The sequence below is a fragment of the Cheilinus undulatus genome, linkage group 16, assembly GCF_018320785.1.
Source record: "Cheilinus undulatus linkage group 16, ASM1832078v1, whole genome shotgun sequence".
Taxonomy (NCBI): domain Eukaryota; kingdom Metazoa; phylum Chordata; class Actinopteri; order Labriformes; family Labridae; genus Cheilinus; species Cheilinus undulatus.
Window position 1 is genome coordinate 34,503,050 of NC_054880.1, and position 26,972 is coordinate 34,530,021.

The 26,972-nt window shown below is 41.4% G+C and overlaps 2 protein-coding genes across 4 annotated transcripts in view; both read left to right on the forward strand.

The window, feature by feature from the left end:
- Positions 1-11,562, forward strand: part of pum1 (pumilio RNA-binding family member 1) — a 46,402-nt gene extending 34,840 nt beyond the window's left edge. For all 3 annotated transcript variants that reach the window (XM_041808629.1, XM_041808628.1, XM_041808627.1), the window contains exons 17-23: positions 1,854-1,983; positions 4,831-4,965; positions 5,629-5,766; positions 6,435-6,560; positions 6,704-6,825; positions 6,942-7,134; positions 9,867-11,562. In XM_041808629.1, coding sequence (XP_041664563.1) covers positions 1,854-1,983; positions 4,831-4,965; positions 5,629-5,766; positions 6,435-6,560; positions 6,704-6,825; positions 6,942-7,134; positions 9,867-9,998 — 976 coding nt within the window. In that variant the 3' untranslated portion in view covers positions 9,999-11,562. The remainder of the gene's footprint in view (positions 1-1,853; positions 1,984-4,830; positions 4,966-5,628; positions 5,767-6,434; positions 6,561-6,703; positions 6,826-6,941; positions 7,135-9,866) is intronic.
- A 5,420-nt stretch (positions 11,563-16,982) lies between these two features.
- sdc3 (syndecan 3) overlaps positions 16,983-26,972 on the forward strand; it is a 73,392-nt gene continuing 63,402 nt past the window's right edge. The window contains exon 1 of the mRNA XM_041809171.1: positions 16,983-17,739. Within this exon, the coding sequence (XP_041665105.1) occupies positions 17,686-17,739 (54 nt within the window). The 5' untranslated portion in view covers positions 16,983-17,685. The remainder of the gene's footprint in view (positions 17,740-26,972) is intronic.

Below are 26,972 nucleotides of genomic sequence, written 5' to 3' on the forward strand. Positions count from 1 at the left end.
GTATACAAGAGTGTGTCTTGATGGTATGGATGTAAGATGTGCAGAGGGTGCAGTCAGATTGTTTGATGACAAAACAAAGAGGTTATAAACTTTATTTGTGTAAAATCTTTAGTGCTACAAAAATCTGAATAGAATAAATCCAGACCAAATAAAAACCAGACATCAAATTAACTAAAAGACAAACGCATAAAAAAGTAAAGTGTCATTAAAGTTTAGAAAAAGAAAGGAAAGTGGCTTTTTAATTAAAAAGTGTTTCCTGGGCTCATCAGACAGGTTTTTATCCAAGTTCAGAATCTCTAAATGTGAAAAACGGTATCACATTTAGAATCACAGAGAGCCCAAAATTATAAAAGATGAGGCATTTGAGAAATTTGGTGACAGGAAAGAAGGGCAGAACAGGAGGAGATGTAATGAATGAATATTTCAAGTATGAGCCATTTAACATAGAAAACAAAATGCATGCATGACAAATTCACCTCTGCACTCTGGATTGAAAATATAAAGATCTTTGGCTACAGCTGAGAGTTTTACAGGGTTTTTAAGTATGTTAATTGGTTGCAGCTGTGGCATTGTTAAAAAAAAAAAAAAACGACAAGAAAACGGAGGATTGGTTAGACCAAACAGCAGCCAGGTTTTACACAACATTTTGTTAATTGATAAATTTTGGATGAATCATGGCAGCAACCACATTGTGATCAGTGTTTCTGAAAGGGTTATTCAGAGGAGATGCTGCTGTACTGGTGCAGCAGAAACTCAAATTTTCACTTGTTAGATTTTCCTGACTGATAAATGCCAGCGTGCCTTAAACCAGACCACCCATGATTTCAATACAGGGGGAGTGTTAGTCAAAATTACATCTATGGTGCCCATTCTCACCAAACATTTGTGCCCCACAGCAATCATGATCACCAGCTATCAAACTTGTCTAAAAAGATAATGGCCTTGCAGTACATGGAGTCAAATTCCTTGCTCTAATTCTGGTTTTATTTTATTTTGAGCCAGGTATTGTATATTTTATCATAAGTAATCTTCTGAATACCACCCTCAGTACTGAAGCAGTGCTAGAAAACTACCAGGATCAGGTCGTTGTTTCATGTTCATCACACAATGTGATCATACCTGATGTGAAATGTTTGAGTCTGAGCCCTCAGGACGCTTCTGTAGGTTCATGCGCAGTATTTCCTCCTATAGACTTGTCTGCCTCTGGCTGCTCTTTTGTATAAGCTGAGAACGTGAGTGGAATCTCGTGTTACCCCATTGAAGCGTTTGTTCTCCGGTATCAGTGTTGATACTGTAAGCCACTGATATAATCCAGACGTGGTAATTTGAGGGTCTGGGCCCCTGTCAGCACCTCAGGGGGTCCTGGTTTCTGGGTCTGTCTGTGTTGAACCGGCTTCACCTCATATGTAAACTTTCCCTCTGAAATGATCTATAAATACCCGTGACGTCCAGTCTGCACATTCCAGACATATTCCTCCTCAGTCTCTCCTACATCACTCTGCTTTTTTATCTCTGCTTCTTTCTGCCTGGCATCCATCACTTCACCTCCTCCCGCTACTGCTCCTCTCTTCTCCTCTCTGAGCTTCGTCTCCTTTTGTCTGACTTTTCCCTCAGGTTAAAGATATAGGAGCAGCTCCCTCGCTCCGTCTTTGCACATCTGTTTCACTTTATTGCTCTGTCAGCTTCTGAAGTGTTTCTCTTTATCTTTGAGTTCATCCAGACTTTGTAAACCTCCTTTATATTCTAATCAGGGTCCGGGAGAGCAGGAGCTACACTTATGAGTTTATTTAGATAACCCATTCAGGAGAGCGCCACATGAGTCACTACAATTTGTATTCTCTCTGTCTCTTAAGGTTTATTCAGCTGAAATTGGAGCGAGCCAGTTCAGCTGAGCGTCAGCTCGTCTTCAGTGAGATCCTGCAGGCAGCTTACCAGCTCATGGTGGACGTCTTTGGAAATTACGTCATTCAGAAGTTCTTTGAGGTGTGTATGAAAAGTCGGTCATCGTTTTCAAAGATTTGAGTCAGTGTTTGGATTAAACCTCTGAGCCCTCAGCTTATTTTAACTATGTAGTCTCTCCTGGACTTACTGTCTTTAAAAGCTTGTAAAATATCAACCCTGTGGTGCAGGGTCAAGCTCAAACATTTTTTTACTTCAGGACCTAGGCTTAAGAATATGTGAGCGGCAGTAATGTCACTGGAATTTTAGAAAAGTTATGGGACTATAAAGCTAAAAGAAAAAAATGGAAATTAAAACTCATAAAGATTATTATGCATTACACAGAGTACAGAACAATGACTAAGGGTTTTGGCATAAGCTTGTTCTCCCATTTCTTGGAGACCAAAAAGTGAAAAATAATCATTCTTTGACTAGGTCTTCAAAATATTCTCATTTTTACAAAGAAAGTCCTTGTGTTTTTTATATTGGCTGATTATGAGTCATTATTCAAAGTAGCTCCTGTCTGCAGAGACACAGAGGGTCACGTCATGGGCTCTGTGTCTCATTCTCTCCATTATGAGTCATCCAGGCCATGTTCAGACTAGAGCGGCACAAAAAATTAAATTATAATCTCAATCAGGATTTTGACAATCCCAGGATCAACGAAACACAACTGTGGGTGATTATTTACTTTTTAAATACATATTCATGTTCTGGCCATGATAAACTCCTCATGGTTGTCTATTTAATATAAATTTTGAAAGCATTATCCTGCTGAAATCTTGTTAGGTTATATATCAGGTTTTGTGAATATTCTCTTATATTAACGTTTGTTTGCATAAAACTTTAATCTGATGATTCTGCTCACCTCTGTCATCTCTTCTCTGTGAGTGCACACATACATAAACACACACACACACCAGCGTTCCTGCAGGTCTTTAAAAGGCTTTATTTTTACTACTGAGAGGTCTGAAATTTTGAGAGGCACTTTGTCTTGGACGTGTCTTTATCCAGTCTTTGTTTTCTACGTTTATTCAATTCAATCATTCTTTTTTTTTTTTTTGAGTATGCGTGTTTTGTATGTTATGATAAATATCACTTTACTAAATTTTGATAGAAAAGAGGCATTTAATGTGCCAAAAATCATCAAATTTGTGTGTTTTTGATCTAAAAATCTCTTCAATCTACATTTCATCAACTATCTTTATACCAGAAAATTCAGCTCTTTTCCATGTAGAGAGGAATCTCACATCCCTTTCATTTTTGACCCTTTGCCACACAAAATACGGTTTTAATTTTTCTCAGCTCAGGTCTTTAACTAGTCTTAAAAAGTCTTTGCTTTGTTCAGCAGTTTCGTTGGTAAAAATTAATCAGTAATGACACTGAAATAAATAATAAAAAGTAAAACTAGCGTTTAAACAGCTTCACTCCTGATTCCACTGTTGCGTATGATCAGAATGTGATCAGACTTTTAAACTTTTTTTCCATTTCTTTGGTTGTAGTTAAGTTACTGCTAAAATGGTGATAACCAGAACTTCTTCTATAGTTCAAAATAAGAGCATTTTCCAAACCGGGAAGTAAGGTTTACTAGGCATAACAGTACAAAATACAGATGTATAGGATCGACAAATAAAACAAAGAACAGTTAACTGGGAAAATATCTCCGTTTAAACATCCTTAACTAAATTACTTCCCAAAGCAGTCATAGTGAGCTAAAATATAAAGTACTTTTAATAAAATCCATTCGTAGATTAGGATTAATATTGATCACTTGGTCTAATTCTTTGACATTCACTCCTTACTTTTTGTACTTTTCAGTACAAACTAGGGCAGTCAAGATTGACAGAGTTAATCAGGATCAATCAAGGACCTACGTGCACTCATTTTTTTAATCCCGATTAATCAAAGCTTTATAGGCTCTTTCAATACAAGAGTGGACTTTATAAAATGTGATAAAGAGAGTTCTATTAATCACAGTTAACTACAGAAATTCAGCGATTGATCGCAGTTAAACATTGCAATCTTTTGACAGCCCTAATAAAATCATTGTGTAGCCTATCAGTGGAGCAGCTGGTGAATTCAGAGGCTGCTGTTTCATTTTTGACTAAATTTCAGCGCAGCTGTTGGGGCGCGAAAATGCCTGAGCAGAATATTTGTCATAGTCTAGCCCTGGAAAGACGTTAGTTGCAGGATTTAAGGGTTTCAGAATTAAAAATAAGTAATTAAAATTGCCCTTTAAATAAAAGAATCATAGTGATTAATAATTGTGATCTCAATGTAGTGCAAAATATCATTTTGGCTGAAACCATGCAGCACTAGTTCAGGCCCTCTCCTCCAGCTTCTTATTGTATACACATGCTCTGTTTGGCAAAGCATGTTGTGATGCCAGGACAGCCTGCCATTAGCTGAAACAGCCCATGTGACATTCATTTAGTGAAAGCATTACTGTAGCTAATGCTAAGCTAGCAGGATAGAAGATCGAAAACAGATTAAAATGAATAAAAACGTTTAAATCTTTGGAGTTTCTGGTGTTGATTTAATCTTTAAATGCCCCGGGGAGTCACCAAAGTTCCAGGCTTGATTGAAAAGCTACGGTGAGGACTATAAAGGATCATGTCATTAGAGCGGCAAAATTGAGGGCTTCAACAAGGAAAAAGTAAGTGGCCAAGACTTATGGGCCAAAAGTTAATTAAATTTTATATAACCTGTTTTTGTAACAATGTTTGTTGTTTATGTGAGAATCACAGTCTTCATTCTCCAAAAACCCGCCGTACATTTCCATTCTTTGTGGCCTCAGTAAATCTGCTCAGCAGGTGGCATTGTCATGTATTAACAAATGGATAAGAGGATTCCCGAGCTTAAATTTTGTGTTATTTGTTTGTGTGTTTTCAGTTTGGCAGCCTGGACCAGAAGCTGGCTCTGGCAGAGAGGATCCGGGGTCATGTGCTGTCTCTGGCCCTGCAGATGTACGGCTGCAGGGTGATTCAGAAAGCTCTGGAGTTCATCCCCTCCGATCAGCAGGTCATTGTAAGTACGCTGGCCCTTACTGCATGTACAAACAATGGGAACAGACTGCACCTTTGCAGCATAATGACCCTAATGATCCTTTTTCTGCCATAACCCTGCTGTGAGTTTAAAAAAAAACATCCTTGTGCTCATAATTCAGCTGTGAACGAGGCTGCTTTGTGGCTGGATCACTAATTTCTGTTTATATAGCACAATGCTGAATCGATAAAGAGCAGCTCCTCACGCTGAAGTGGCATTTTTCGCCTACATTATAGGTTTTTATGATAGAGCTGCCTCGTGCAGCAGCAGGTTCCTCGCGGGCTCTCTATCATCAACGATGAATGAGGCTAATGATTGCACAGTTTATATGCAAATGTTGAACTGCAGGTGTGAGGATAAATGTGACTGAATGTCAACAGGAAATCTCTGCTTAAATTCAAGGGTTTGGGGAAAAGGTAAGAGAGTGTGTGACAGAGAGAAAAAGAGATCCATCTCTCCTTAATGGACCTCGATAGATTTCTCCAGGGCCGCTGTTCACAGCCCGCTGTTATTTGTTGGCCTGTGAGCCGGCGTGAAAAATGAAGGAGCAGCTGGAAAATGCTTTCAGGCAATATTTGACTTCTCACAAACAATTACATGTCCCATTCTGCAATCTTCCTCTCCCTCTCCTGTCCGTCCCTGCAGAGCGAGATGGTGCGGGAGCTGGACGGCCATGTGTTGAAGTGCGTGAAGGACCAGAACGGTAACCACGTGGTGCAGAAGTGCATTGAGTGCGTCCAGCCTCACGCACTGCACTTCATCATAGACGCCTTTAAGGGACAGGTGGGTCCCCCTCTGTGGACACGCACACACTCATAGACACACTAAAAATACTTCCACTTCAATCACTGAAGCCTGCCAGAGCTTGGCTGACATCCACACATACATTTAACTCAGAAGCACACGCACATGGCTGCTTCCTTGAGGCAGCGAGCATATTGTCACCGCCAAAGTACATAGACACACAAGTGCTCAGTCCTTCCCAGGGACAGGGTACGTTACCATGGCAACAAAACCCTCAGCCCAGTGGCGACAGCCATCTTCTATCCAGCAGCTAAATGTTACATTAACATAAAGTGTTAAAGAGAGATTAAGTGTGTTCATGCATGCACCTTTCTGATGGAAGGTTCCAGTTTTTAGGAGGATGTTAATCTTCGACGTGTGCGTGTTCTGCCTGTCACACATTTGCATGTTGAGCAGCTGCATGTTTTCTACCCGACGACTCAGGTTTGTTTGTGTGGGTGAAAAACACGTCAGGAATGAGCTCTCACCTTCCCTTCAGGGGTGGGCTGGGTTTGTGAAAGTTGTGATTACTGGTGACGGTAATCTGAGCGACTCTGCACCGTTTCAATGTTTGGACGGAGATAAACTGTGCTCACCTCGCCCAGCTCCAGGAGCGCTCAGTGTGCATGCTGAATAAGTAAAGATGTGTAATTATGTGCGTCTCACAGGTCTTTGCCCTCTCAACTCACCCTTACGGCTGCCGAGTCATCCAGCGCATTCTCGAACACTGCCTTCCTGAACAGACGCTGCCTATACTGGAGGAGCTCCATCAACACACAGAGCAGCTAGTGCAGGTAACACGTCAAACACATCATGCTGGCTTAAGTAAATCCTCTCTGTCCAGATTTTTGATGCCGTGTCTGTTTGAAGTGACGTCACAGGCACCAGCTGCTCCCTCACGTTTTTACTTGATGTGTCTGTGTTTTGTTTTATTTAGGACCAGTATGGCAATTATGTCATCCAGCACGTTTTGGAGCACGGCCGAGCCGAGGATAAGAGCAAGATTGTGGCTGAGATCAGAGGCAATGTCCTGGGACTCAGCCAGCACAAGTTTGCAAGGTAAATTCCAGCACAAACACAAGTTTACAATCTTATCTTCTGTCCTCAAGGAAGCTTTCTGTCATTCCACTCTTTTTTTATTCTGTGCTTATGCTTTCCTTCCTTCGTCATTCTAGTAACGTAGTGGAGAAGTGTGTGACCCACGCATCTCGAGCGGAGCGGGCGGTGCTGATAGACGAGGTTTGCAGCCTGACCGAGGGCCCCCACAGTGCCTTATACACCATGATGAAGGACCAGTACGCCAACTACGTGGTGCAGAAGATGATCGACGTGGCCGAGCCCACCCAGCGCAAGATCGTAATGCACAAGGTGGGCGGACAGGAGAGGGCTGTCTGACATGTTCCATCAAAATGTTGGCATTGGTGTCAGCTAGAGCCATTAATGGGTATTACTTCTATAAACAGAGCAGGCAGATGTCAGGGTTTTAAAAACAGGTTTGTTGTGATGATAAACGTCAACTTCAACCTCGTCATTCAGAGTGTTTACCATGTTTGTGGAATATACGAAGGCTAAACAAGAAAAACATCCTGTTCTAGAAAGATGGACCCAATGTAGGGTTGGATTTTTGTTTAACAAGTCTGGATTGACCCTTATTATTTACATCTTTCCTTAAGACAAACTACCATTATTTAATAAGAATATCACAAACATTAGTCCAAAGAAGGATTTACAACAAAGAAATGTTGATCTTCTGTTGCTCTGATAGCAGCCTTCAGCTCGTCTGGATTGTTGAGTCTGTTGTCTCTCATCATCCTCTTGACGTTTCCCCAGAGATTCTCTATGGGGTTCAGGTCAGACCAGGTGGCTGGCCAATCAAACACAGTTAACATTATGGTCAGTAAACCAGTTTCTGGTAATTTTGGCTTCACAGTGGGCAGGTGAAAAGGAAATCAGTATCTCCATAAACCTTCTCAGCAGATGGAAGCATGAAGGTCTCTAAAATCTCCTGGTAGACAGCTGACAGCGTTGACTCTGGACTTGATAAAGACCAGTGGACCAGCAGCAGCAGATGACATGGCACCCCAAACCATCACTGACTGTGGAGACTGGAAACACTGGACTTCAAGCACCTTGGATTATGGGCCTCTCTAAACAATAGGAACAGACTGCACCTTTGCATCTTAATGACCCTAATGCTCCTTTTTCTGCCATAACCCTGCTGTGAGTTAAAACAAAAAAAAACAAAAAAAAAAACATCCTTGTGCTCATAATTCAGCACCTTGGATTCTGGGCCTCTCTGATCTTCCTCCAGACTTTGGGACTTTGATTTCCAAATAAAATTCAAAAATTTGTTAAATCTGAAAACAGGACTTTGAACCACTGAGACCACAACAGTCCAGTTCTTTTCCCTTCCTTTAGCCCTGGTGAATTGCTGATGAAACCTGGGGTTCAGGATCGGCTCCACACTTGGAACATAACTCTTGTAGTCCATCTCCTGAACATGTCTGTGTGGTGGCTCTTTATCCACTGACTCCAGCCTCAGTCCAGCTTCCTTAAGTTCTTTAATCTGCTTTGTTTGACAGTCTTCTGAAGGCTGAACTCATTCCTGCTGCTTGTGCTCCTTTTCTTACCACACTTTCCCTTCCAGTCAACTTTCCATGAGTATTCTTTGATACAGCCTCTGGGAACAGCCTGACCTTTCAGCAGTAATCTTCTGTGGCTTATCCTCCTGGTGGAGTGTGACAATGACTGTCTTCTGGACATTTGTCCAGGCAGCAGTCTTCTCCATGATTGTGGTTGTGTGTACTGAACCAGAGCGAGAGATTGAAGGTTTAGGAAACCTTTGAGATTTGGATTTTTCCACAATATTCTTATATTCTGAGATAGTGGATTTTTTATTTTCATGAGCTCTAAGTCGTAATCATCAAGATAAAAACAAAAAAAGGCTGGAAATATTTAAGTTTTTATGAGGTGAATCTAGAAAATATGGAAGTTTAACCTTCTGATGTAAATCACAGGGAGAAAAAAAGAACTTTTACATTATATTCTAAGTTTTTTAGATGCACCGGTACATTCTGGAAAATTTCCCAGAATTGCGATGTCACAGAATTTCTTTATCCTGATTTTTTTCCTGCCTGCTATCTCATTGAATTTCTGCACGCTGGTATCCATTGTGAGCCTACAGCAGGAAACATTTAGGAAAGTCAAACATGAGAATCTTATGAGCACAGAATGAAAATGCATTATCTCTCCAGCTTGCGGTCTTTTACATTTGTGTTGATACTGTTACACCTGGCATTGTAAGAAATTGTCTCATAATGGCAGCTGTGTGTCTTCTCCTGTTTTGGATTTTTTTGTAAACTCTAAACTTTGGCTTTCCAGGCATTCTTCTCCAGCATTTATGCTCTTCTAGAAATGTCAATGAGTGCACATGTGAAAGGGGCTTTGACCGCCCATCAGATCTAAAACCAGTATACTAGGGTAACACTGCATGAAAAAATTGATGAACTTTTAATCTGCCACTATTACAACTGATCTTTGATAAATTAAGTTTTAATCAACCAATCAGCACTAAATATCGACCTTTGGAAGATCCTGTGGGGAAAAAAAAAACATCGACCCATCATCTAACCTTTTATTTACCTGCTCATCGATACATTTAAATCACGTCAGTGGTTTCCTGGGCAATGACACCAGAGCTGACAAAGTGACAAGTGATCATTGATTTTCTATAAATTAGAGGATGGTGATTGCTGTTGACATGAAAAATCAAGGCTGCTGTTGTTGTGGAGAGAGGGAAATCCACAGTGGGAGTGTTTACAGGATTCCTGCAGATCCTTAAAAAGTCTTAGATTAGACTTTTTAAATTTGAGGCTATAAAAAATCTTAAAGAAAAAAAAAAGTGAGTTGTCTTTTCTTTTTCCTCTTTTCCTTTGTTTAAAAAAAAATTATATTTGCTTAGTCATTTGTAAAAGTGGTTTTCTAATATAAATTTGTTTCAGACTTTGTAATTTTGTATTGCACTTCCAGGCCCCTGTATCCTACTACCCATAATGCCATTTTCATGTGTTCATCATGTGCTTTTTCTGGTCTCGGTGCAGATCCGGCCTCACATCTCCACCCTGAGGAAGTACACGTATGGCAAACACATCCTGGCCAAGCTGGAAAAGTACTACATGAAGAACGGCGTGGACCTGGGTCCTCTGTGTGGGCCTCCTAACGGCATCATGTAAACCCCCCCACCCCCTCCCTGCCCTAAAACCACCTGATCCTAACCTCCCTCACCTTTCCCTTCACCCACCCCTCTCCTGTTCCTGTCTGACCCTTCCAAAATCATCATACCAACGCCCCCCCTCCCCCTCCAAATCCTGCTCACCGAGGACGTCGAGTACCCTCGTACCCCTGTTTCCATGACAACCCTTCGGGAGGAGCCTGTTGCTACAGGCAGCCTTAGTTTTTTTATTCTGATTTTGTTGCCCCTCCCCCACCTGAGCCTCGGCCCTAAGAGCTCTGGGAGGGAAGGAGGGCAGGGAGCGGGGAGAGGTGAGACCTGCTCCGCTCCCTCTTTTTTTTTGTCTTTTATTTCCTCTTTTGTGATAAACTAAAAAAATCATTTCACCTTTTTGCTACTGCTGCACACACAATCCTGCTGCCCCCCCCACTCCTCCTCTTCCTCCCATCTTTACTATTTACCACTATGAGATGGATCGAGTATTTAATTTGTCTGACGTCACAGAATCATAGACGAACACACACACATGCAGCATCAGCTAACCAGCAGACAGATCATTTAGCATGGGAGATTCGTTTTCTGGTCTTGCTTCTATAAATATAACGTGTATACTTGGTGTAGACCTTTGCATATATATATAAATATATATATAAAACTTTGTAGTTTTTCTGGTTTTTGATGTTGAATCTGTATCTATAATGTATCCTAGTAGTGACCACATACTTCTGACTGTATAATTGTACATTTGTAAACCCTTGTAATGTAAAAGTGCTTTACCACCCTTTTTGGTATGAGAAGAAAAAAGAAAAACGCTCACTCTGGAAAAAAAATCTTAGAAAAAAACCTGTGCATTTCAGTGTATATTCTCACCTCCTTGGTTGTGACATATGAGTTGTTGTATATTGTAAATTGTAATATCAAATTTTTGTTTTGAAAAGCCCTTTCTATACAGCGTAGTACTTGTACAAAGATTCGCCACGCTTGGTTTTATCTTTATCTTGTCACTGCTTAACTTAAGACGTCGATCTCCCACTGACTCCCAATTGGACACACTCTGTTAGACTTAGTGGTGTCTCTGGTTTATGTTAAAGGTTTTCTTTCGTTCTCTTTTTTTGACCTTTTTTTAAGATCTTTTTATAGGAATGCTTTACCCCATGAAATGCGTCATGTGTATGGGTATGCTGGCTGGGTGGGAGATAAACTTTTACTCGTTTAAACCCTTCGATTACCCATGACTGTTTTCAGAGGGGTAAACCCACGGATTGTACAGAGGAGATTCCTGTGTTTTTTGGCATTTCTCTAGTGCTGTAAGTGCTGTATCATACTGTCTATGTCCTTTTGGGTGAGAGAGGCATCCCGCCACAGTGCGGTGTACATTTGGAGCAGCCTTGTGTATATTTACTACGAGCACACCTGTAACCATATGTGTATAGTTAACAGAACCTGTGTATGCTTATTGCCTGGGCAACTATTTTTTGTAACTCCTGTTGTAGATTGTCTCTAAACAATTGTGTGATCTTTATTTTGAAAACCAAACTGAACAAAAAAAAACTTTGAAAATTTAACTGTCTCAAGTGTGCTTCATTGAATGCAGTTACATGGGATTTACTGCAGGGGAGTAAAAGATGTTTAAAGCTGAGAAAATAAGGGAACTGCCTCTTTTATTTTCCTGATATGGTAATTTAACTTTGCTTTGATAAAACAAACTGCTCAGCAGGAGTCAGGCAGAAATAGTCTCACCGTTCTCCTTACAGTTCCTATAAAAAGGATTTTAACCCTTTCGTTTACTTTATAATCAGTCATGGTCAATATAATTTGGCTTTTTGACAAAAATACCCACTAATGCCAAATGGAAAACAGATTTCTACAAAGCAATGTCAACTAGATAAAAACAGTGGTGGCAGCAACATGCTGCAGGGATGCTTCTCAGCCCTGGAAGGCTTGCCAAGGTAGAGGGTAAAATGAGTGACTTATTCCCATTGGACACCATTGAGTTTCAGCAGTACATGACCACACCCATCCAGTCCTTCATTAACATGTTACGGAAACATGAGGACAGAGAGTAGCACTACAGGCATACTGATGCAAACGTGTGATATGAGTGGAAGGTGATCTGCTAATGGAGAGTGATTGTGGTTTAAAACGCACCTATAAAATGTTTTTACACCCTTGGATGTTTTACCCTTTTACTGATTTTATAAATCAGTCATGGTCAATATAACTTGGCTTTTTTGACCAAAAATATGTCTCAAGTGATTGTAGTATAAAGACACCTGTGTCTGGAAGGTCCAGTCCCTGGTTAACCAGTATCCTAGTTACCATTGCACCATGAAGACAAAAGAACACTGCAAGCAACTCAGCGAAAAGGTAAATGAAAAGTATAATTCAGGGAATGGATACAAAAACATTTCCATGGCACTCAACATCCCCTAGAGTTCAATTAAATCCATCGTCAAGAAATGGAAGGAATACGGCACGTGTAAATCTGCCCAGATCAGGCTGTCCTCACAAACTGAGCTTGCAAGAAGGAGACTAGTGAGAGAGGCCACCAAGACACCCATGACGACTCTGAAAGAGTTACAAGCTTCAGCAGCTGAGATGGGAGAGACTGCAGACAGCAACTGTTGACCAGGTTCTTCACCAGTCAAAGCTTTATGGGAGAGTAGCAAAGAGAAAGACGCTGTTGAAGAAAACTCATTAAATCTGGACTAGAGTTCACCAAAAGGCATGTGGGAGACTCCATGGTCAAGTGGATCAAAGGTCTTTGGTCTGATGAGACCAAAATGGTGCTTTTTGGCCTTCAGACAAGACACTACAAACACACCATCCCCACTGTGAAGCATGGTGGTAGCAGCATCATGCTGTGGGGATGCTTCTCAGCAGCTAACTGTGGGAGGCTTGTAAAGGTAGAAGGTAAAATGAATGCAGAAAAATCCTGGAAGACAATCTTATTCAGTCTGAAAGAGAACTACGGAGAAGTTTTATTTTCTAGAAGTACAATGACCCGACACCTGATCCCTGTACAGGTGACAGAGCTTGAGTAGTTTAGCAAAGAACAATGGAGTAAAATGGCAGTGTCCAGATGTGCAAGCCTGATTAAGATCTGTCCACACAGACTCAGTGCTGCAATTACAGCCAAATGTGACTGTTATTAAATTTTGACTTGAACAAGGGCAGTGCTTTCTATAGGCTCTGTATATTTCTATCTTAATTTAACTTTGCTTTGATAAAAGTGTGACATCACAGCAGGAGTCAGGCAGAAATAATCACACTGTTCTTATGATTCTAAAGTGTGGCACATTAAAGAGCTGGCATTTGAGAATGACATAAAACCGCCGAGTGACAGCACAGCCATGTTGATCAGTTACAATAATGCCTGCTCTCACTTAGGAACATCTTACATTTCAGTCATGAGAACAGATAACAGTGGCTATTAGTTTGATTCAAAGACCATTCCTGGATTTATTATCCAGATAATTATTCACAACTGGCTGAACAATACTGAAAGCTTTCATATCATTTCTCCCGGGCAGGAGTGAAAGGCTACTGGTGTTTGAAGAGAGAACAAAGGGAAAGTAAGCCCACGCAACAACCTGATACTCTCATAATTATACTACACATGAGTAATGGCCTGGAGGTTTGCACCAAGAGATTATCAGAGTACTCTGCAGTGTTGAGCACAAGTTTTATTAAAACAACATCCTGCACTCCGTTTCCCTACTGTGTTTTTGGAGGGTAAACTAAACCTGCCATTACCTGTCCTCCTTTTGTGTCTTTGTGTTGTGGGCCGAGATGTAAACAGAAGGACTCTTACTTTGAAAGTCTGGCAGGGTGTGTCATAGGTGGCTGTAATCATAGATTTCTTTAGTGTACAATAATTCTGCAAGTGGAAGACATGAGGATGTTGCAAGCAGTGATTTTAAACCACCTTAACAGTATGCTTCCGTAGTCTTTCATACTGACTGGGTCAAATGTGCAACTAGTTTCTTCCTTTGCTCTGTTTTTGTTGCATCTATCTTTAAAATGTTTGGTAGGGTAATACACAAGTAGGCTTACATCGGATTACCCACAGATACTTTACCTTGCACACAGAAACAAAATTATTTTTGACAAAACTACCAGGGTCTAAATGATGACCCCCCTTTAGAATTGAACTTTTTGTTGAGCCATAGCACAAACCACTGTTGTTCAATGATGGTCTTTAATTTTGTAATGCTCAAAGCTTGTAAAATAAAGTCAAACTGAGGGTCATCTCCACATTTACACAGTCTAAAAGTAAGGGTTTGAGCTGTCACTGGAGAAAGCGTCATGAAGTCAGTTTAGGCTCAAGAAAAAGAAATGTTGATGCTCACAAAGCAGGAGAAGGATCTACAAATCAACACAACAACAACCCCAAACATTTGTGGCTCCTGGCAAGGCCGCCCATAAGGAAGGATAAAGGGGAGAGCTTTCTGGGGCCCAGCCAAACTGAGGGCCCATGGAGGTCAGCACAATCAGGGTCCACTGTAAAGTTAGGCTGTGATGAAAATATTTATTTTACAACTTTAATGGTGAACACTCTCATGAAAGCAACTCACAATTATATCCATTTATTCTGCTGTTGTACAATAAATATGTTTTATTTAGGCTATAATGTGCAGAAATGCCAGAAGACAAGGAGTAGAAGAAACTGGGACAACTTTTTTTTTGGAAGAGAGTAGAGATATTGTCAAGGGAGACAAAAAGCACAAAAAGTGGCAAGACCTGGGGTAAGGTGTCAAAAAGAAGTGGTAAAAGAACAAGGCAAAATGAGCCTTAAGTGGTAAAACTGGACAAAAATGACAAAAAGGTGGCTAAAAAGGTACAAGGTTGCAAAAAGATGTTACAGAAATGTACAAAAAGTAGTTAAAAAAGGGTGAAAAGTAGCAATCATTGAAGTAGTAGAACTGAACAATAACCGGAAAAAAAACATGCATAAATGGGCAAAAACTGGGGAAAAAAATGTGTTAAAAAGTGGCAAAAAATGAGCAGTGGTGGACAAAGTATTCAACTCCAGTACTTGAGTCAAAGTATTGATACTCGTGGTCAAATCTTACTCAAGTACAAGTAAAAGTTGCTTGGTGAAATTTTATTAAAGTTAAAGTACTAAAGTACTTACTTTTAGAATACTTAAGTATTCAAAAGTACAAAGCACATTTTCTATTATGAGTACATTGCTGTATTGTTTTCTCAGTGCTTTTACGGAACCTTGTAACTCTCTGAAACCACCTAATAAAGTACTGACTTACACATGGAACCACTCTGCTACCAAAAGTCTATAAAAACACCTGTATAAACTTCACCATAAAAATGCAATCAAAAAACAAAACAAAAACAAAAACAAAAAAAAACAATAAGGACAACTATTGTCATTTAATTTTTGATGATATGAATCATTCCTCATTTCTGAAATCTCAAATATCGAGCTGAGATATGGCCATGGGTACGCTGGTTTTTCAGCTTGAGTTTCTTCTGCCATCTCCATTGCTGAGTTTTGTTTGAATGAAGGCGGGAGAGCTTGCTACACGGAGCGAGGATGATGTAGCCTATTTCCAAAATCCATCCCAGGTGTGAGCGGTGACTGTGATTGGTTCCCTTCTGTGAGGAGCACAGCGTGTGGCCAATTGCATTTTAGAAAAGTGAAACACCAGCATCTGACTACAAAGCTATGCTGAACCTAAAAGGAACGAGTAACGACAAGCTTCCTAGAAATGTAGTGGAGTTGAAAGTACAATGTTTGTCTTTGAAATGTAGTGAGTGAAAGTCATAAGTTTGCAAAAAAAACCCAAATACTCAAGTACAGTACTCAAGTAAATGTACTCAGTTACTGTCCACCACTGAAAATGAGCAGAAGTGGCATGAAAGTGCAAATGTGTAAAAATTGTCATAAAGTGGCTAAAATGGGTGAAAAGCAGCAAAAGTTGCAAAAAGATACAGAAATGGGCTAAAAGATGTAAAAATGGGGTAAGGTGGCAAAAAGGGCAAAAACTGGCCAAAAGAATGCATAAATGGGTAAAAATGACCATAAAGTGGCAAAAATTGGCAAAAAATTATACAAGGTAGCTAAAACACAAACAAATCTGCAAAAAGATTGTAGAATTGGGAAAAAAGAAGCAAAAATTGCAAATATAGGCAAAAAGTGGCAATAATGGATGAAGAAAAGTGATGAAATGGGTTAAAAAGTAGCATGAATAAATAATTCCAACATCAGAACCCAACAATAGCTTGACACTCTCCAGCTCCAACATGCTGTAACTATTAGCCAGGATGCTAGCACCAATGCTACTGATCCAACACACATGCTCTGACATCGTCAACAAATCACAACTGGGGAGGGCCCATTCTCTGAGTTTGTCAGGGGCCCACACAACTCTGTGGTTGGGCCTGGCTCCTGGTGGAGAAGTACGTCCAGAGGACCAGACTGGCCAGAGAAGAGTGGGCCGGGATTCCTCAGGAGATGTGTCTGAGACTGAAACTACAACAAACCACTGCAGGCTGTTATCCAGCAAAAATGAGACAAAGCTGACTATCAGCATCAGGGATCATCATTTAGACCCTGTAGGTTTGGTGAAATATTTTTGTTTTTGTAAACAAAGTAAAATAATGTTAGCATCCAAAATAACACTGGGGTGTTTAGAAAGGCTGTATTAAAGTACTTTAAAAAATTAGACTTTCACAGGGGCTAATCATGTCATCCTCATCTGCATGCACAGGTATGCACAGGTGTAGAGCTCTGCTAAAGGAGGATATACCTGTGCGATTCCTTTTGTGTGGATCAGGTCCCTGGTCCTGAGTGAGCAGCGGTTGCAGGGCCACACCTGTTCCATTAGCTCGCTGTGCACAGGTGTGCTCGTGGGGGATTTTTGTTTGTTTTCTCAACGGCTCCAGCATGACTCAGCCAATCACAGCAGAGCATTGAAGCATTGAAGCTAAAGGTGTGTAATAATGGCGCGAAGCCAACCGGAACCACCTGAGCGGGAACAAAAGACTGAACCTGGGAGCAGCCATAACTGCCCTGCTGCTCCTGCATGTGTGTCGAGTGTGTGTTCTGAGTGTGTTTGTGTATTTAAAGGCTGCGGGTGTCTAAACGAGCTGCAGGGGGCATCCTCGCCCTTGCTCGTGGAGATCCCCCCCCCTCCACCTCTCTTAGCAGACACACACCATAGTCTCTATCACACTCACACACCACTCCTCCTGCCAGACTCCCAGGCCAAGCAGCGTCGCCATACGGAACATCCTGCCCTCAGCGGAGAGGGGGAGGAGAGAGAGAGAGAGAGCCCGAGAGTGTGTACACAGTGAGGGGGGAGAGAGCGAGGCTGTGAGTGTGCTGAGAAAAAGAGAGAGAGGGAGAGACGAGGTCTGGCGTCTCCCTGTAGTAAATCTATCAGGTCTCGAGCTCTAAAACTCCCAGGACCGGACCGAGGAGAAGAAGAAGAAGAGGCCTCTATCTAATCTAATTGTGCCACTAACTGGTGACCTGGACCAGCAGCGCGTGAAGCCTTGGATTAAAAAGCCCGACTAGAAGGACGGATGGTCGCGCGGACGGGCGGCGCGCTGTGAAGTTGGACAGACTACCGAGACACCGACAGCGGCAGCTTTTGTTCCACCACCTCCCCGAACCCCGTGAAGGCAGCGGCGGCACCGGGAGGCTGCTCACGCGCACCCCGACCATGAAGCTGCCTTGGCTCCTCGCGCTCACGGCGCTGCTTGCTCACGCCGCCACGGTAAGCATCAAATCCTTTGTTAACCGGGGAGCTCTCGTGCACACGGGAGCTTAGGCATTTCTGTGCATCTTGCTCGTATGTATGTGTGAGCGCGTGCTACCGTGAATAAGACGGTGATATCAGTGATCGGTAGGAAATCCTGCACTCGACCTACTTACCAGCTCTTATTGGCCGGCCGTGACTCCCGCGAGGGGGGCTGGCGACTCCTGTGCACCCCCACCCCCCGCTTTACGCACATCCACGCGCCTTTGTGTCTCGGTGTCGGGGTTTATTGTGGCCTCTCGAGTCGGGAGGTGTGTGCGCGTGCACGTGTGCATGTATGAGTAATTAGCGGGTGATCTCTAATTGGGCTTGATTACGGGTCTTTATGCGCTGCCTCGCTCTGTGGTGTCTGTGTCACCAGCTCACATCCTGCCGGTAATTTGAGGGGCTCCAGCCGTACTGCGGCTCTCACCACTTTATCACCGGGCAGTCGCGCTGCAGGACGTTTGTGTGACTGTTTCTCTGCAGGACTGGAGGTCTGATACCCAACCTGCGAGTTCCACGTGAATTCCCAGGCCTTGTTATCCGGATGCAGGAATCCGACTCGGGGCATCCTCCCTGTTAAAGCTGGAGGTGTGTGTGTGTGTGTGGTGGAAAGTGGGTGGGGTGAAGGGGAAGTTAACGGCGATGCGGTGCACGAACGGAGGCGAGGATGGGAATGATGTCATCGGGAATCGCGAAGGAGGGGGTGCTGATTAGGAATGCGCGAGCCCCCCCATCTCTCCCTCTCTCTCTCTCTCCGGAACCATCCACGCCGAGATTCACGCGCCCCTCATAGCACGCCCACACCTTCCGTTACCGATTAATCCAGATTTATCCTATGAGGAGGAGGTGGAGGAAGAGGAGTGTGGAAGCTCATTGAATCATTCAGAGAGAAAAAAAGATGCAAGCTCTAAAAATAGTCAGGACTACTTTAGAATCTAACACAATAAGATGCAGCATCCTTCAAAATACCCCTGTCTGTGTTATTGGTGCTCACTATAGTAATATTATATAACACTAATGATGCTAATATTACCTCCATTCATAGCCAAACACAGCTGTGTAGGACAGAAATGTGCTGCTCTTCTGCCCCCTGTTCACCCCCTCACCTCCAAGTTCCCAGTACAACCAGTCCTTCTTCACTGGAATGATAATTAAAGATCCTTTCCAGACATGTTTGCTCAAGATGTCTCCACTTCTCCATAAAGACCCCTCAGAGTGTTTAATTTTCCCCGTCACACCTTTGCAAATTGTAGATTTTATTGGATTATTATGACAGGTTTCTAAACTTGAGATGTCACTCTGGTATGTCCACCCTTAAACTCAGATTTAGGAGCAGAGAAACTTTCCTTTTTTTGTTTATGGATGTTAAAAATGAAAAAGCTCTCACTTGAACCAACGCAGTGAAGCTCTAACTTCAAAGGGAAACAAGTTTAACTTTTTTTGATTGTAACTTTAATTTTTTAATTGAGGAACATGTGGCATTAAACAGAAAGTCACATGACTTCAGAGTAGACTGCTTTAACCCCTTAAAGCCTGTTGTATCATATTTGATCTGTACTTTTATGATACTTTTATGATACCTGTACATACTTTATGACACCTATTAAAAAAAAATCTGAATACAATCTGATAATTTATAAAAAAAAAGCCCTCAAGTGGATTATCAGTTACCAAAAACACTTAATGTATCAAATGAGATACAAAAATATATATGTTACATTTTATGGAAATTTGGATTTTTTTGGATTTCAGTAGAAAGTGAAATAAACATTTTAGTTCCAAAAAATGAGAATTTTTTTGGCTATAATTTGTGTATTCAGGCTTTAAAGGGTTAAAATTCAGAATCCACGACAAGACTTCAAACTGTTTTTGCTTAAAAAGTTACACTTGTGTTGTCCTCTCCTGTGTCTGCATGCAGTATTTGACCTTTGGGCCCACATGGGTCTGTAAACAGGTCAAGAGGTCTGTCTGCTTCTGTGCAGCACATATCTCAGTCTAACTGCAATTGTCGTTATAAAGCAGTGGTTCATAACCTTTTTCCTAAGGGCCCCCCATCCAAGAAAAGCTAGCCCCCCCTGGGACCTGCTTGGAAAAAATAAACATAAATTTTAACTGTTTTCATTGACAAAATCATAACAAGATAGGACTACTTCCTTACCAAAAAAGATTTGTCCACTTTTAATTGTTAAACTCTAATTTTTGAGGAAAAAAAAATAACTTTCAAGTATAAAAAGTAGTAAGTCTATGAGGACTTAAAAGAGACATTTCTGTAAACTTTGACTATGCAACTATTTCTTGTAAATTTAAAACTTTTAAATTTCATAATCTTATGATTTTATAAACTTGAAATTTTTGAGAAAATTACGATTCTTTAAACTCTAAAATTCTGGGTTGTCTTCTTGTACAAATCTGACTTTACTTTCAAAAAGTTTGTTCTCAAAAACGTATGGCTCCTCTCTGCTCTGACTCTTTTAGGGTGGTCCTAATAAACTTTCGTACAATGTGTCTCTAATCAAGATTGAAAATAAATATACATGCACATCTAATTTTGACAATGTCAGAGCAGGTGAGGCCCCACCCCTCTGAGATCTTTGGCGCCCACCTTAGAGGTGCCCTGACCCCGGGTTGGGAACCAGTGTTTCAAAACATCAAAAAAGTACCAAAGCAAAAAGGCTTTTGGATTGGCGAGGAATGAGCCCTTCAAAAACGGCAGACGACCTCGTGCATACTGGTCTCATCTGTGTTTAAAATTCCTGTATCATGACCGGGTTTCTATTTCTAGAGTATGTAAATACGCCGCACATACATCAACCTACACAGAGAGGATCAAACGTAACTGAAATAAGCTCGTAGAGCCTCGATTTTTTTGTACTTTGTTCTTATTCTGTTGAACATATTTCAGATTTGGGAATATGTGGCATGCAAGCAAAACTAATAAAACTGAAGAGCAGATAAGAGGAGACGTGAACAAGAAAGTGTCACAAAATCCTTAAAAAATTCCAAATAAGTGATAAGATTGTCTAGACTTTCAATGCTTTAAAAATAACACCTACTTTATAAGACAGGTGGGTCAGAAAGGAATGAGCCACAGTACTCTGTCTGAATCGCACAAAAACTTAAGCAACATATCATTTTGTAGGAATAAGTTGCATGTAAGAACAACAAATATGACTCAGTAGTGAAATATTATATCAGAAAAAACAAAACATTCCTGAACAGCACAGACTCAAATACAAGTTTGTCAAATTGCGAGATACCAAGTGTTATATCACACAGATCCATGCTCTTTAAATAATAAAAGAAATACTAGAGCTGAAAATACTTGAAGCTTTTTGATAGGAATGAAGAAGAGGAATGAATTCATTTAATATTAAAGGCAAACTTAAAAAAGTTGCACAAAAAAAGTTTTATTTTCAAATATAGAAAAACATTAGGAATGCATGATATTATCAGATGATATCAATACTGCAGATTGAGCTCAGAAAGTTAAATATATTGGCAGATATGGAAAATATATTTACAATATATATATACAGAATTAATGGAATTAATTAATGGGATTAAGGCCACTGGAAAAAGTAAATGTGACTCAATTTTTTTTTCTAAATTCTCACTTTAATCTCACACCTCTGACTTTTTTCTCACCAGTAAAAACATTTTTGCATCTCAAAAAAGTTTTCTCAGTGGCCCTAATTCTCCGTAAAAATCAGCTGTAAATATTGGTCATACATACAAATAAGTCAGGGGACTTTTAGTCTGGATAATCTAAAGTCTTTTTCTTTATTTGTCATCATTGCTTACTCTTTAAAGTAAATGTGTTCATTTCTTCATCCTCAATCTTTAAATTGTGTTTTAAGGACTGAAATTTTAGGTCTTACTTAGGGCTGAACATTTGGGGAAATAATCTATCTGCAGTTTTTCCCCAGTGTTGTGATTTATTTTGTGATTATTTTTAAAGTCTCTCATCAAATTTATTTTTCAACAAACTGAGGCAATAAACCCATCCATATTACCACCAGCATAATATTAGATGGAATAACCAGGGCTGAACAACTGTGAAAAAACATCCAATTGCAAATGTTTTGACTCATCTTGCAAATTCAGAATGAATTGTTGTATTGAAGGGAGTAATATATTTTATGTCACTATCATTTTTGATAAGAAAATAGAAAAATAAGTAAATTAGGAGTTTTTGTAAATTCTAAAACTTAAATGTTGGCATGATGTGTAGAGAATAACGTCTCTGCAGCAGTCAAAATGTATGTGAAATATTACACCTTGTTGTGATTTGTGTTGTGGCTCCTCACTTAAATATGAGTGAGAGCTGTTTTGGTAGCAGAGGTGGAGCAAACATCAGAGGCTATTAATGTGGAATTGCTACAACCCTATTTCACTAAAGTAGGGATGCACGATTTTATCAGCCTGACATTGGTTGCAGATTCTGCCGATGTTTCAAACCGATATTTCGGCTGTAAATATTACCGTAAAAGACTTTACATTTTTGCCATTTGTGCTCATACATTTTGAAGTTTTATCAGTTGTACCAACTGACCTGTCGTGGTTCATTCTCAGGCTTTAAACTTCAAAGTGCTTTTCCCAAAACATGAAAATGTGCTTAAAGTGTGCTCTAAGGACTGAAGTTTTAGGTCTGAAATACATATTTGAATAATGATATTGTTATTAATCTGTAAATGTTGGCAAAAAAACCCAACCACTCTAAATGAATCAGCTCTGGTTGGTAAAATCTCTCTGCAGAGTTCATGGAGCTTGTTATTTGTGGTTAATTGCCTTTATTTCCACGTTTTGACTCAGTGTTTGTGTTGTCAACATCTCAACACCTTGGACCGTCACTGTGCTGGATCTCCTGAGATGCTTCACCGCCTCCGACAGGGGTTTTCAACGCTACACCTCACACACAAATTAAACACCACACACAGTCGCCCACACGCTGATGATTACTGGGTCAGACGGTTGAAGTCTTTGCCAAAGATCCCCGGCCCTCCCGCTGACCTAATCTGTGTTGAAGTGTACAGATGGAGACAGGTGTGACACATATACACACACACTCTTAAATATACACCATGTTAGCTGAACACAGATGGACGCTGTCGCTCAAATAGGTAGCGCACATCCCGGCACGGGAGCAGGAGTAATTCCACGAGTCACCTCAAGAAACCCAGCACACAAACACGCACACGCATGACCCACAGTCAAACGCATTTGCTGACAAGATCTTTCTTTAGACGGCCCCTGGCTCCGGACCAGCTGACCCTTCAGTGTGCTTTCTTCTCATGTGTGATCCCTGGTGTCATGTCTCTGTGGGTATTTCCTGCCATCAGAGCTGTGACATCATATCCGGGCGCCTATACTTCACATCGGAGACCAATTTTTCCCACAGACATCTGTTGTATCCCACGTTTAGCTTGAGTGTGTGTGAGCGTGCTCGGTGTCCATCTGTCTGTGTGTGTGGGCTCAAAAATAGTGAATCTCCACTGCCAAAAACTTGTTCTCGCCAGCCTTTGCTCCTCGAAAAAGTGTGTGCGTGTGAATTAATGTGTGGTGGAAGAGTGTGGCGTTCTCTGGGATCATGTTGAACGCGCATGAATCAGTGTTTTGTGCGTCCGATGGCTGACAAAGCCCCCTATAGAGAGATGGAGAAAGAGAGAAGAAGGAGAAAATAGCCCGAGCGAGGCGGGTTGAGGGAGAGTGTGGAATGTGAGAGGCAATCTGACACAGGAAGTTGCTCCTTCTCACTCTCCTGGAGGACAAAGTCCCCTCACACAGGTAGAAGCACTCCTGCTGAGGGGGGGGTATTTCAGGTGTCTGTGTGAAAGGATGAGTGAGGGTGCGGGGTCACCTTCCAGTGTAGAGAGGAAATGAAAAGGATCACGGTTCATATCCGGATGTCCCGACGTCTGGAGGTGAGAGAGGGAATAATGACATCCTTCAGTGAGAAAACATCTCCCCCTTTTTCCTCACCCGCTCCCCCTTCTTTGTATGTGTGTTGGTTGTGCACACATTCATATCTGAAAGCATTTTCTTATCACATGGGAAGGACCGGCTCGGCAGATGCGGTGCATTTGACTGAAATTAGTTTTCCTTTCTGGTGGAGAAAGTTTGATTCAGCTCTGAGGAAGTTTTCCATTTACTATTAAACTGATAACAGCGTGCAGGGGCGCAGAAATTGCCACAATACCTGTTATTTCTGCGGCTCCAAACTGTGCTGAAAGAACAATGGGCGCAGTGAATCTGCAGCAAAATTGGAGCTCCATTTATTAGAAACTAACCAAGAGTTCAGCCCAGCATAGAAAAGCATTAGTCTGAATGAGAATAAAAGAGATGCTGCCATTATTCGCCCCATGAGAGCTCAAAAGACCTCACAGAAATCTAGTGTCTAACTACAGTTTGATAATTTTAGTCTTATCTCAGATTTTTTTCAACATTCATGCTGGACTTCTTCAACAGAACTACTCCGAAAGACAGCTATTAATTCAATTTGTCTTACAAATTTAATATAGTGCAAATGCCAGGAAAAAACCTCTACCAATCAGGCGGTAATGCAGCCTGAGAGTCAAGCTTGAGGGGAAAAAAACCTGTAATCACTCATCGCTGTTCATTAATTAATTAGAGCTCTTTACCCCTGGTGGAAATGACACCCTTGTTTCCAATCAAGACATGATGCTCATCCAAAGATGATAGCAACACACTCGTGCTGTTTTATAATTCTAATGTCGAATTCTAAAAGGAGCAGTTCATTGATGTCGCCTCAGATTCAACAATTCAGCTGCAGTTTAAGGCCAAGACATGGTCTGCAATTTGGACTGGAGTAGAAAAGAAGAGCCCACACAGGCAGGAGATCCCTGTCAATGCTCCTTCCTTTTGTAACATACTATCAGTGTGAGATCAGTTCAGATCAAAGCTGGACATTGTAAATGAAGACCGAGTGGAAGTCTCAAAACTGCACCCAAGACTGGAGAAGAGCTGTAGCCCAAACCGCTCCTACAGTAGTCTCTGGAGGGATTGCAGGACTGGGAGTATAAATCTTGAAGATATTCAGAGTTTTTATTTTTTAGGGAATCGTTCAAATTCGGATTTTTTAAAATTCTGGTTAAGGTGATACACTAATAAATAATGCAATCCTGATACAAAGTATAATACACTGAAAAATGCAGTCAGTGCAAACAGTTTTCACATCCATGAGTTTGCAGCTTGTATCTCCTGAATCTGTTTTGCCGAAATCTTTTTTTCCATCATTTCACTGACACCAGTTAATCGGAGCTGAGCTGGCTCGAGCTTTTTCTGCCTCAAACTGATGTGAGAGCTTCACCACTATTCTTAGACTTCCATACAATATTTAAAATGTGCTTATGCAGAGTAAGAGAGCATTGCTTGTTTGCATGGAATATACTATTTCTTATTTACCTTAATATATTCTGATTTTTTGTCAGCAGAGCTAAAATTGAAGCCATTGAGCTTGGTGCTTAGTAACGTTTGAGTCTTTCAGTGTTAATTTTGTCGACTAAAACTATGACTTCAAAATTACTTAAAAAAGACATCTTCATTGCAGGCTTCTTAAGGGCATCTCCCCACTGTGGGCCTGGGTAATCAGTACCCCTTTCCCCCCTGTGCTACGCCCGTGGCCCTGACACAAGGAGGTTTTTGGTCACTGAGCGTGTAGATCAGCTCGGCTGTGCTCATGAAGTCAGCAGGAACAAGCAGCACAATTACACTGTTAGGTTAGGCTACTTTTATTTACCTGCTCCAGTGGCCATTAAGTTGAGCAAATTCATGTGACACTGCTTAAAGCCCTGCACAGCGGTGCAGGGGTTAAGGCTGTTCCCTCACAGCAAGAAGGTTCCTGAAGTTTGTGCGGAGTTTGCATGTTCTCCCGATGCATGCCTGGGTTCTCTCCAGCTTCCTCCCACAACCATAGACATGCTTGCTGAGTTAGTTGGTGACTCTAAATTGGCTGCAGGTGTGGGCATGCCTGGTTGTTTGTCTCCATAGATCAGCCTGCGATTCACTGGTGGCCATTCCAGAGCGTACCCTGCCTCTGGCCCTGGCTCCAGCCTCCCATGACCCCAAATGGGATAAGGGGTGTAGAAAATGGATGGATGGCACCTGCTTTAGGGCTGGCAGCTGGTGCTAATTTCTCACCCTGTTTTAAAATGATAAAAGCTCTTCTCTTTTGAGGATATGTTAAATTGAAAGTACAGAAACCTCAAAAAACGGTTTCTGTTTCGCAAGACAGGTGCATGGCAGAGGAATGAATCAATCAAAATTGCAGGTTTAGGCTTGCCTTCATTGCATAAAACAGTGGCAAAGTCTTTACAAGTGCAATCTCTACTTTGATGCCAGAGTTTGCATGTGATCTCTGGTGATTAAAAGCAATGTTTACTCAGGATTGGATGCCCTGGTATTGCCATGGTATTAAACAACATATTGGCTGTTAAAGTTTAAAATTCTGGCATCGTGACAACCCTTTCAGCACTTTCATGTATCCGACTGCACGTAAGGAAGATAAAAATAGCAGTATAGCTAAATCTTTACCTTTACACACCAAGACTGATGTGGCCGATAGAAGTACTTTTTGTCTCTGTGTTCACACAGCCAGTCACAGTTTAGAGAGTACCTTTTTTCTTCAATCACTCGCCTCCGACACATTGTGCAACACTAAACTTTCCCTGAGGAATGTGTTCAAGTCGTCCCACGAATTAGAAAGAATGCAGCCAGAGCTCGAATCCACCCGGCTGGAAACTCCTCTCATCACGACCGGTTACACTCACACACAAGTGCAGACATGCTTTTCTCACATATATGCATCGATGCACATTAAAGTCCTGATTATACACACACAGGCACGCTCACACAGAGCCACAGTGGTGGTGAATAACGGTGGTGTGCAGCAGTTTTGTTGATTCAGTGAGTCAGAGGGAGACGGAGAACGCTGGAGGTGTTTTAGGTAGGTCAAAACAGGCTCCAAACACGGCTAAACACACATAGAGTCTCCCTCACAGTAATTTGGCAGTGCTGCACAGACATACATACGTATCCTCAGGAGGGGAGGGGGGGGGGTCGATGAATATAAAGAGGAGAAGGGAGGGAGGGGTGAGGCATGGAAAAAAAGGGGAGGTGTGCAGACCACAGGATAATGAGAGAGGGAGAGAGAGAGGTAAGGATGGAAAAAGAGTTAGGATAGCTGCGAG